Source organism: Atheta coriaria, unplaced genomic scaffold, assembly GCF_025399875.1.
Source record: "Atheta coriaria isolate IRGN ID8LTWV9N9 unplaced genomic scaffold, Caltech_Dcor_3.1 hic_scaffold_9_pilon, whole genome shotgun sequence".
In the NCBI taxonomy this organism is placed as follows: domain Eukaryota; kingdom Metazoa; phylum Arthropoda; class Insecta; order Coleoptera; family Staphylinidae; genus Dalotia; species Dalotia coriaria.
The window spans coordinates 936610-949411 of NW_027045451.1; the positions used below are offsets into that span (position 1 = coordinate 936610).

Sequence of the window (12802 nt, forward strand, 5' to 3'; positions counted from 1 at the left end):
TTGTAGAAAAATTCACATGATTGTGTTATATTCTATTTATACTGTACACAATTGTAGTAATTTGCACATTCACACAAATATTAGCACTGCTTCTTAACGCTTTGATCTTGAATAGTTAATTGTTGAAGATTTCTCCTCAACTGTAAAGCAAAATAAAAAAGCAATGACACAGATTCGTAAAAATGCATTAGAATTTATTCCTTGATATAAATTTAATCTAAACGTACGCCGTATTCTATTACACTTATTATATTACACTGTACACATTCATTTTTGCACGATTTATATATCTAAACTTATCGCTAACACGCTTCTAATTTAAACACACTTGAGGCAAGTTTAAAATCCACAAATTAACCCGGAAAATAAGAATAAAATGCACACAGACGATCATAAATTAAAACCCCAATGGAAACGAAACAAAACATTACTAAACACATTAAGAAGCGTGTGTTTACACAGCATATGTGTGGACTTTAAAGTTGCTTGATTGTTCAACGCGCCAAACTGTACATGTCCTCATCATCGTCACGCAATGAAAGATGAATAATAATAAAAAAAACCTATGAAATGAGTGTTGATTGTATGTGTATGCGATGGCGGTTACTCAGTCTTGTAACTGGGATTTCGAAATTCGTCGCTGGCGGCCGGCATCAGATCATCGCTGTCAATATCGACAAATTGTTCAAGTTGTTCGCTTCCTGCCGCCTCCAGATCGCCCTGCATTGGATCAATGATTGGTACCCGAGTCTCAAAGAGCTCCGAGGCCGCTGGCTGCAATTCAATATCGTCATCATTTGATGCTTGCAATTGTGCAAAATCTAAACCTTCTGGAGCTGGTACTTTAGTCTCCACCAAATTCGAAGCTGCAGGTGAAGAAACATCTTCCTTCTCTTCAGATGTATTAGATTCGGCTGCATCAACGAAAGCAGCAGACAATTCACCATCTAATTTACTCACACTCATCGTACCAACATCATACATGAATATCTCACGATTATTTGGTTCAGATCTACAAAGAAACAATGAAAATAATCAAAAATCACACAAAATGTGAACAACATACCCTGTTACTAATAAGATCACAGATTGTTTATCTGACGCAGCGTCCTTTTCATGCTCCAAGAACTTCTTGTAGTTTTCCTGTGATGGATCCTTAACTAACGTCTTCAAAGCCTCGTTTTTGATCAGCTGAATGTCATCTGCTAGGTTAGCAGCCGCTGCACGTACAACTCTCTGTTTATAGAAGTTGTAGTCGACTGGAGCTAACACAACAACACTGTTGATGTTTTTACCCTTCAATTCAGGCACATCCGGGATTGGAAACTTTGTCCCGCTGACTTTCAAAGGCAAATAACGATTGTACGATTGATCATTGAGTACTACCGGTTGAATTTGAGTCGCGCCTTCTTTCAGGTACGAATCCTGAACTTGTTGACCCTGTTCTGTTTCCGGATCATACCTTACCACCTTCATCTCCACTGGTGGGGTACGTATTTCATTCATTGTTGACGCCTGGGCAACAGGTTCCATTTCATCAACTTCTTCATTTGTTGGGTTTACTTTACACTTGATCCATCAGGACGTACAACAGTTGGTTTAGTTTCACTTGGTGATGCTAATTGTTGTGCACCACCTGCTCCATAGAAGTTAGCAAGTTGATCTGGTGGTAGGGCTGAGATTGGTATGTCCCCTACTTTATCATAATCCAAAACAGAGATCTGAGCGTTCTTCAAAATACCAGAAGACAACAACTGCTCACGGAGATCATCAGGGACTTCATCAGGCAGTTCAATGTTCAAATCTTTTAGGTTTAACGTTGTTGATTCAGGTTTAGGTGTTGTTGTTGTTGTTGTTGTTGTGGTGGTTTGAAGACGTGTTGTACTGCTTGGTTTAGGACTGGTTACGTATGAAGAAGGTGTTGTGGATTGCGTTGAAGGTCTGTAGTAGTTTTGATTGGGGTTGAAATCAAAGTTATGGTTGTCTACATTACGACTGCTTTGAACCTGTTGTTGGTTTTGATTGGATTGTTGTACAACTTGCTCATTTTGACTCTGATACTGTTGAATCTGGTTCTGGGCTTGGTGATTGAAGTTGTGATTGATTGGTTGTTGCACATGATTGTTTTGTGGTTGTGGGAAGTCCCTGAATTGTTGTTGGACTTGTGCGGAGAAGTTTTGGGGACTGAGGGTACCATCAGGTCCAGTTGCGTATTGAGAAGTGATGTGTTGCTCATATTTGGGTAACGCAGGAATCAATTCACCGCCTGGTGGAATAATATGTTTATGTTGATTTAACAAATTCTGTTGTTGTTGTATTTGCAATTGTTGCTGATGATGCTGTTGTTGTTGTTGTTGTTGTTGTTGTGGTGGTGATTGAGGTTGGAAGTTTTGGTTATTTGAAAACTGTTGATGGTTAAAGTTTTGGTTTTGGTTTTGATGTTGTTGATTTTGATGCTGAATCGGTTGTTTCTGTTGAAATTGTGGTGGGGATGAAAGAGTAGGTCTCGTCTGTTGTATAGTCTGATAATTCTGTGGGAACTGATGATTATTCCCTTGGAATGCTTGATTATCATTATTGTTATTATGATTAAACCGAGTAGGTTCAGCAAAATTCGTTTGGAAGCTATACGCATTGGTCCCCTGATGAAAAACTTGCTGAGCATGATGATTGGGTAACTGTTGACTCAACTGGAACGAATGTGGTGATGGTTGGCTGAATTTCGTCACCGGCCCGGGTCCATTTTGAAAACTAGGCTTGTGACTAAACACAACCGGATTCTGATGAGTCGGAGGTTGTTGCTGAATAGGGAAATGTGTCTGCCTTGGGAAATTAAACTGTTGTGGTCTTTCGAATTGATACGGCTTATTGATCACCTGCGGAGGTCCTTGTTTAATCTGTGAAAAATTAGGCCTTCCGGGCGGAAAACGATTTGGTACCGGACTATTAAACAGTTGCGAGTTGAGTGTCGGCGGAGGCGCGTTGAAGTTATTGTTGTTGTTAAACGCCGGCAGTGCTTGTTGCTGCTGTTGATGGAAATTATGCGGTCGCTGGTTGAAGTTAAACGGCCTGTAAGGCTGCGGCAGGCGTTGCTCAGGCTTGTACTCTTGAGTGAAAGTGGTAGTAGTGGGACCATTGTTGTTCGGAAAGCGGCGACCTTCCGGATGCGAGAGTGCCGGCTGCGGCGCGGACTCAACAATGTCGTCGTCATGCGAGTAGCTCTCCGCGTGCGGATTATGCGATTGTCCGCCAAAGGTTACATGAATACCGCTATCCGCATGAAAGGTCTCCGAGTCAGGTTTGATAATCGCGCGGATTGTAGTCGTCGCCACAGGTGGCGCATAAGTCGGCGCAGCGTACTCCTCATGATGCGGTTCTTCCTGTTGTTCTTCATCATGATCATCTTGAATGGGCGACAAGGCAGGAATAGGTTTATCATAAATAACACTATCTTTCCCGGTTCCATGAGGGTTCTTCTTGTATTTCACATAGAAAACTTGCACTTCTTCCTTTTTCTTCTTTTGTGGCAATGGTACAACATCCTGATACGGTGGCGCTGCTGTCGTGTTAGCCTCTTTAATAATAATCTCAATAATAGGCTCGGGTTCTTTAATATATACAGGGCGTTCGATGTATTGATGTCTAGGAGGACCATAGTAATGTTCACTCAAATGATTATTATCAGGAGTTTGATCATCTGGTTTATTTAAGTCGTTGTGAGGTTGTTGTAGAGTACTCAACGATGTGGGATCATATAGAGGATCACGCTGGGAATAATGTGTCAATGGTTCCATTTGTACGGCGTACGGAGGAAGCTGGGGCTTCTGTTTGCGATAGTAGGTGTACGGCCGCATCCCGGATGGGAAGAAGGCCGGATACATGCGTGGCCCGGTCGGAATGTTTGAGATGCGCCTTTCTAATCGCGGATCTCGCGGATACGTCTGGTGCGATATGTCCGCATAGCCGGAATTTCTCTTGTCCCTGTTGCCGGCGGCGTCGATCGCGTCATCTTTCTTTGTGGGACGCGTGCTATCCGCCGAGGCATACACCACGAGCGCCGCGAAGAAGATCTGAAAGGCGTGTGAAACTTATTAGTCAAATGGTCAAGCGTGTTAGAGGCGGAGACATCGATTGAGGGCACGAGCGTTAATAAAATTAAAGATGAGCTTCACATGATCGTTAATCGGTCGTTTGAGAATGTCTCGGATGAAATCGAAAGGGACGGCGTTTATTACACTCTCAAACATCTTAATATTTATTAAAAACATGCGAATACTTAAGTATAACCTACTTAAACAGTGTTTTACTTTCTTAACATATTTTTATTTGATTACTAGCTTTTATCCGCGAAAATCTAAAATCATGAAGTTGCTTCCGTACGCGTCTGTAGTCACAGAAGAAGTAACAATGAAGTAGAATGGCGGGAAGTTTAAAATGGCTGAAAGTATAGTCTATGGAAGTATAGTGTACAGTCTCCATAGTGTAGTCAATTGGATTTGATGTTGACGTAGCTGTCGGTAATACAGTGTGATAATACAGTGTGATGGTACTATAGTACTTAGGTTTGAGCTTCATTGCTGGAATGCTAGATGGCGTTAAAGTAGTCAAATAGCCAGATGCAGAGGTATTATTGGCTAAACAATTTCTTTATTTTATTTAAAAATAATTTTTTATTAAATAAAAAGTAGCCTATAACCATTCGGGGACCACTAAGAATATGTGTACAAATTTTCATGATGATTGGTTAAGTAGTTTTTGCGTGAAAGTGTAACAAACATCAGGACCTTCGCATTTATAATATTAGTAGGGATTTAATTAACAAATTGAAAATTTGTTTGTTTCTGTGAGTGTAAATTAGCATTTTGTGAGGAGTTTGGAGAAAAGTAAAATTTTCAACACTTTCATCAAGATAAAAACGTTAGATTCACATTAAAAGCACGTTTTCGGTCGCGTCACTTGTAAGATCGCGCGCACAATACAAATTTATGCCTTGCAAGCACTCGTAATGCAATAAAACAAACATGATAACAATAAATAATGAATGCGCGCACGCCGAATGAGTTTCACATTCTCAATGGAAAACATTTCCGTTTATTCATCAACAAACTCGTAACATTACGTTACACTGCACGTCAAAACATTTCAAGCAGTAAAACAATCATAATATTTATAATAAATTAAAATTTAGCAAGAAAAATAGGTAAATTTTTATGTATGCAACCCAAAAAACACTTTTTCTTAATTTCATCCGTAGAAATATAAATTATATAGTTAATTGCATTTGTAAATCTAGTATGATGTAATTTTGCCGATCAATTTACTAAATCTAGGTCAAAAACATTCACCGCGAAGATATGAACAATCAAATTTTAATTGATGCGACTTTATTAGTCAACAAACTCTCGCGGCTCTCAGGCGTTCATAAAATAAAAACGAAAAACACAAGTGAAAAAAGGAAGCACTGGGAATACACAAACAGCTTGATGAGAAAGTAAATGTAATGTGGCTTTGATTCAAATTGAGGAAGCACACGATGTAGGCGGTGCACTTTGTTGTGTGTTTCGCGATGATAAAATAATTCATGCAAAAGCATCTTGTAGATTATCATTAAAAAGCCTGTACAATCAGATTGATGAATTTTTGATGACGACTGCAAAAATTTTATTTCCTCAAAAATCTAAAAACTCAATTATTACTCAACAAATAATATTGATACACGTTGGAAATGAAAGTATAGTTTATAATATTAGGCAATCAATATTGCAGCATGTTGCAGATCATAACGTTTAAAGTGAATGTGATTCCATTGCACTGGAAGATTATGAAATTTAATTAACAATTATTTAATTTTTTAAGATGTTATAGAAAGTAACAATAACTTTTATGTGTGGAAAGGTTTTAAGTGTCTAACAAGTTGCAATTATGTAAATATGCAGAATGTAAATGAAACTTTGCGTTTTACGTTGAGTTAAAGTTCAAAAGTCAAGTGAAAATTGAAAAGATTTGATGCGAATTTAAACTAAAGCCGTACATTCCACGGTAATAACTGATTAATTTATAATTTCGTATCGAATGATTGGTTAATTAAACGAGTTGATATAAGATATTGCACGCGTTCAGCAATTTGGAAAGTCGATTTCACTTCGGCGCTTCTTCTCGCCGCTCATCTTCATTTATTACACTGGCTATACACCATGTGAATTCATCTTAAGTCAACTTAGCATTCAGGCAAAAGAGAAATGAAAAGTAACCAATGATTTTAAATTAAATCATTATATACTCTCTTTTAATACATAAAATAAAATCACCTCAATCAAATACTTACGATTGTTATTTTCATCTCGACGATATAAAAATCCAATTTTGTTGATATTCACTTGTTTTTAATTTAAAAAAAATAATTTTTTAAATGTTTAATGAGTTTTTTAACACTAGCGATTAAAAAAATAAAACACACATCCTCGTCGGGAGTCTTCCGCTCCGGCAACGAACAAAAGAAGATGACACACCGGCGCTGGTGATGATCGTGAAGAGTATGAAGAAGAGTCGCGCGCGCCGGACCGGTGAGACTTCTTCGCACACACACCGAAACCACGGAACGCTGCGACGGTGGCTGAGTGGAAGGTGGAAGGGTATTTGGACAAGTGTGGGATGAAAGGGGCTTGTAGAAAGTTGCCTCGCCGCTGGCTCACGGCGCGCGCAAGAATAATACATCATCTCGCACGGTGTGACGGAGGAGACGATCACAATGGTAACACACGACGGAGGCAACCTGTGACTTTGCTACCTATTTTTATATTTTTAATTTTCGGGCTTTTGAGCGGTTTTTTTGTGGTGGGCGATAAAATATTGCGTGTAAAACATTCAAAAATTGAGAAAAATTTTTTCATGTTTAAAAAGATCGATTTTTATAAAACTTATGAATTTTTTTGCTTTTTTTTACCAAGTTTTACATAACTGGGTAAAAAAACATTGCGTGCAAAACATTCGAAAGTATTTTTATCAATAAATAAGTGTAGTTAACCTAAAAATTAATTTTTTTATTAAAATTTCGGGCAACAAAATATTGCGTGTAAAACATTCAAAAATTGAGAAAATTTTTAAAATATTGTTATTTTTATGTTTAAAACATCGATATTTATAAAATTTGATTTTTTTTTGCTTTTTTACCAATTTACACTAAGTTTAACAGAAGTGGGAGAAAAAACATTGCGTGTATAACATCCAAAAGTAGTTTTATCAATAAATAAGTGTAGCTAACCTAAAAAATTATTTTTTTATTGAAATTTCGAGAATTGTTGCAGTTTATAGCATTTTTCAGCGGCGGGCGATAAAATATTGCGTGTAAAACATTCAAAAATTGAGAAAAATTTTAAAATATCGTTTTTTCATGTTTAAAACACGATTTTTATAAAATGAATGAATTTTTTGCTTTTTTACCAATTTACAACAAGTTTTACAAAAGTGGGCAATAAAACATTGCGTGTACAACATCCAAAAGTAGTTTTATCAATAAATAAGTGTAGCTAACCTAAAAAATTAATTTTTTATTGAAATTTCATGAATTTTTGCAGTTTATTGCATTTTTCAGCCGTGGGCGACGAAATATTGCGTGTAAAACATTCAAAAATACTTTTATCAATGAATAAACGTACTTAACCTAAAAAAACGAACGTTTTTACACACATTAACCACCTATGTTTATAATTACGGTCAATTTGCACTCGTAAATGATAATTACAGCTACCGGAATTGCAATTGCCATGTTCTACTACATCACAATTAGAATTTCTACGCATCGATGCATGAAAGTAAATGTCACATTCGTTTTCCACTAAGTGCTTTCAACTTCCATGTGCATGCCATGCACTTTGTCGATTTTATTCCACTCCTAATTTCATTACCGTGAATAAAACACAGTATTCCACCCGAGTGTAATCTACATAGTGAGATATTAACAAGAAGAAGTGATTTGTGCGTTGGTTGCGCAGACACGAGTGCAATTGTTGTACGGTGATTGTTGTTACATAAATATTATCATCAGGTGCGCGTCGTGTCATCCGCGCGCGCACGAACACACATAACAACGCATTGTTACTGTTACTGTTATTGTTGTAGATAATTGTTTTCTGCGTGTTGCGCGTTAATTTCCAACCAGCTCAATTTTACGCTCATTAATAACATGTGGATGGATTTTCGGCGGTTGGAACAAAACGGATTCTCACGATATTTCAAAATGTTGCAAAAATTGAAAGGAAATTTATGCAACACAACAATCACAATCACCATTCGATCCTAATTTAATAATATGTGCGTGGATTTTTTTGTTGGAGAATTTTATCGCCTAGACATGAAATTTTCTCTGCGATGGCAATAAATTGAGCGTTATGCAGAAAAAGGAATTTGGGTCAGTGGTTCGTGCAATTCTGTGGACGTATTTAGACTCGTTACACCAGTCAACTTTTTCCTGATATACACTCGCGGAATATTTAACCCCGTTTAAAAAATATCTTCGCAGGTCGGAACAATTACGTATAAATAGAAAAAAACATCAATATCTTCAAAATTTTCAATAATTTTTGGATTTTTTCGCGTTAAAACAAATTTTATACAACTGGTCGTAAAAACATTGCGTGCAAAACATTCAAAAGTACTTTTATCATTGAATTTACGCAGTTAACCTAAAAAATATTTTTCTTGTGTTTTTAATGATTTATAGCATTTTCAAGAGGTGGGCGACAAAATATTGAGTGCAAAACATTCAAAACATTTTCTCAATGAATAAAACCGAAAATAGCAAAATATTTATCAACAATTATGTAAAATAGTACTCAAAAATTTAAATATTTTTGGATTTTTTTCCGAATTACAACAAATTTTCTTCAAGTGGTCGAAAAAACATTGCGTGCAAAACATTCAAAAGTAGTTTTATCAATGAATGTACGCAGTTAACCTAAAAAACAATAATTTTTATTATTTTTCTTGTGTTTTTAATGATTTTCTAGAGGTGGGCGACAAAATATTGCGTGTAAAACATGCAAAACTCATTTTCTCAATGAATAAAAAAAAAATACCTGCAAAATATTTAACCCAGTTTAAAAAATATTTTCTCAGCTTTGAAATAATTACGTGATGCGTCCATCGAGCTAAAGCAAACAGAAAAAATGTCAACATCTCAAAATATTTGAATAATTTATGAAAGGACGATAACAAGCTGCAGTCAACTCTTGGTTTCTTTGTGCGTGTCCAACTCGTCTTCCGAGAGAAGACAGTGGGAAGTCGGGTAACATCTTACATCTTTAGTTAATTTCTATTCAAATTTATTAGAATAAACTACAATATTCCAGCTATATAAGTCGCTGCGTGTATGCATATTGAATTAAATAAGAAAGTTCCATTCGCTGCGGATCCGTCGATTATGTAAACATTTATCAATCAATTAATGTGCGTTGTTTTAGCAGATGGCTTTGTTATCTAACAAATTTCACGTTAAAATCACATTAAAACAAGTTAGAGTAGTGATGAATTGAGGTGCGGATATTTTTTTGATGCAACCCGTAATACTTCACAATTTTTGAGGTTAGTTACTGCTGTCATCGTAGTGTCAAACGACAATGAGATTCGTAATTGAAATTAAATGAAATCTAGGACATGCAATTGTTTATTATTATTATTATTATGATTGTCAATTTCAATTGTGATTTATGATTTGTGAGTTGAAGAATGGAAATCGATGAGTTTTTGGAGCGGCAATCAATTTTTGCATTTGAATAGTCGCAAATAATGTCACGTCAGTACTTTCTAATTAATTATTTAAGTTTATCGGCGTGCATAAGTTATTTTTACATTGTTGTTCATATTTATCTAATCCCACATTGAAAACACTGTTTTCTACACTGTAAAACAATGTAATTAATGTCAACACTGTTTTCCACACCTAAATGTGAAAAACATTCGATATCTTCGTAAACATAACCTCAAAATTGTTTTAATATAAAATTTACATAACCCCACATTTGAAAACTTTGTTTTCCACATTTTTTAGCATTTCTTAAGCAACATAACCTCAAAATCGTAAATAAATCAAAATTTTCAGTTTTCTTTGCATTTTAGCGATGTAATTTATTATTACATGCATAAACAGTAAAGAAACACTTTTATTCTTGTTAAATTAAGGAAGTAACAAGCACTACCTACATAAGATGAGTAATAAATCTCCAAAAAGTTATTAAACTCAATAAAACTTGACTCATAAAAAGTCCGCTTGCTTCATTAAGCGATTACAAAATAGTATAATACAAATTGTATAATGTTCATTCAATAAACCACTCAAAAATAAAATAATCCCAACCGTGATAATTTATAATTTCCTCGCAAATTGCCCAAGCACACACAAAATAAATTTCCGTTACAATTTTTTTCATTGTTATGCGTTATGTGTTATGATATAATACAATTTCCACTCGTTTAACATTACAATGTGTAACACGTCGTAGTGTAATGTTAGGCATATGATTATTGAACCAAATTTAACTACGGTTTCGGTGCGAGTTTTTACTTCTTTTTTTCTTTGGGTCTAGATGCGAACAAACTTGTTCTATTCCTCTATAAGCGCCTTCGACGCCGAACGTCCTAGACCTATATTCGTATTCCTAAGCAGATGGAATCTTCACTTTCTATCTCTGCGGTGTGCGCCATCGCGAGAAAAGTTTTATTTTCCAGTCATTCGATATTCCCACATTAAACTCATCGAATCATCATCGTGTTTGCTCAAATTACCGCCTAAATAACGTAAATATTGTAAGCGAAAGTCATGTTTAATGTTTAGCCTTGCTAAACTTGCGATATTGATTGTGCAATATATTGAAATGCACCGGATTCATTTCTATTTCTAACCTCAACTTTTTATGACATTCACTAAATAAATAAAAGTGTCCGGGTGTTTTAAAGTCTCGTTAAACTTTAACAACGTCGAATTGTTTTATAGAAAGGAAATTAATTGAAATTAAGCAATATATGTGAACGGTGTCATTTTAATTCTCCCGTAACCCTTGGAATCGTTAAAATGTCTTAACCACTTTGAAGAATTTTGAGAGTTTAAAACTTGGGGAACACCGACCGTGAAACGTAGCTAACATGAGTTATTTATTGTCGTAATAAACGCTTGCATGGGGTTACCCACCAAGGAGGAGGTAATGGCTGCCGCATAGTTTCATCTGATTCGGTTCGATTTTGTTCAAGCACGCGTACGCAATCGGAATGTGTACTATCTATGAATGTTTAATCGTCTAATGCATTCTTTATGACTAAATTGTCTTGCAGGGGTTTTAGTATTGAGCATTTTGTGATTAAAATTTTAAAACATGGATTGTACAACATATTGAACAATATTTTGAAGTTTTTTGATTTTGATGCATTTATCAATGTTTAAAATAAGTAAAAATCTATAAAAACTTAAAATTTTGATGCAAAATTATGTTTTATGCATAATTTGGATGAAAAATGTCGTAAAACGATTGCACAATATATTGTACAATATATTGTAAAATATTTGAAATTTTATGATTTGTTGCATTTATCAAAATCCATAAAAACATAAAATTTTGAGTATTTTTAATTAAAATTATGATTGCACAATATATTGTGCAATATATTGTAAAATATTTGAAATTTTATGATTTGTTGCATTTATCAACGTAAAAATAACAAAAACTCCATAAAAACATAATTTTTTATGTGTAATTATGTTTTACGCACAATTTTCAAGAAAAAACGTTGAAAAACGTGTTGAAACGTTAATTTAAATTTAATTATGAAAAAGAATTATATTATTATAGCATATCATCATTAACTCCGTGAGTGCATGTTCTTTATGACTAAATTGAGTGCGTGATTTGAAAGTGTTCAGTCCCAAACTGAAAGGTGTTGAAAAGTTTATTCAACTTAAGTACATCAAATACTAAGTACTCGACGATTACCTGGAAATAAAACAATTAAAATCTGTCAGATAAATAATGTGAGATTGTCTTCTTGGATTTACAATTTACAATTTACAATTCTTTTAATTTATGTGTAGTAGTATATTACCAGTGCGCCATGTGAAAGGTGTATGATGGGTTGCCTGATTATCGTGTTCAGTACATGTACCGTATCTCCAACATTGTCCTGTCACACAATCAACTATTATTACCATAAGATTTTGTTCGGTGGAATTAAAATTTATGAAATTCCACGCGTCGATATTTTACGAAACCGACGACGAAACGAAGCGATTTGTATGGAAAACGTTTTTTTGCGAGACGACCCGTCCTGCCGCTTAATGTCGTCGTGTTCGGTGAAAGTGAAGATGAGTATGGTCTTTTGGTGAACTGAGAGAAAGCAGGCGCGCAAGGCACACAATCGAAAACGCGCGGAATTTATTTACTCCTCGATTTAAAGAACTATTTATTTATTTATCATGATTATTACTATCGGTATCGACCATGCACGGCGTGTCAATTATCAAAGTGTTTAATTTGCACTCAACACAAGAAATAATCACAAAACGCACAGATTTCCAACCGAATTCGATTGAATTGTGAATAACTAGCACAAGAATTTAACAATAAATTTATTAGGTTAATGTATGCGTTCGTGGGCGTTAGACCCACAAAATTTATTGTAATTTTTGTCAGCGAATCAAAGCAAATCGAAAATGTGTGGTACTTTCACTTAAAATTTTAATATTTGATAACTTAGATAAAGAAATGTGTTAAAAGCATAACTCTCTCTATATTTTTTCATTTTACTTGAAAACCGGAAC

General features: G+C 35.1%; 1 protein-coding gene across 1 annotated transcript; it reads right to left on the reverse strand.

Annotated features, from left to right (window-relative positions):
- Nucleotides 1-177: 177 nt before the first annotated feature.
- Nucleotides 178-6524, reverse strand: LOC135798627 (probable basic-leucine zipper transcription factor N). Its single transcript, XM_065311507.1, is given in 4 exon segments — nt 178-1012; nt 1067-1568; nt 1571-4070; nt 6326-6524. Coding segments are annotated over 4 exon segments (3426 nt in total). The 5' UTR covers nt 6341-6524; the 3' UTR covers nt 178-603.
- Between the last annotated feature and the right edge of the window lie 6278 nt (nt 6525-12802).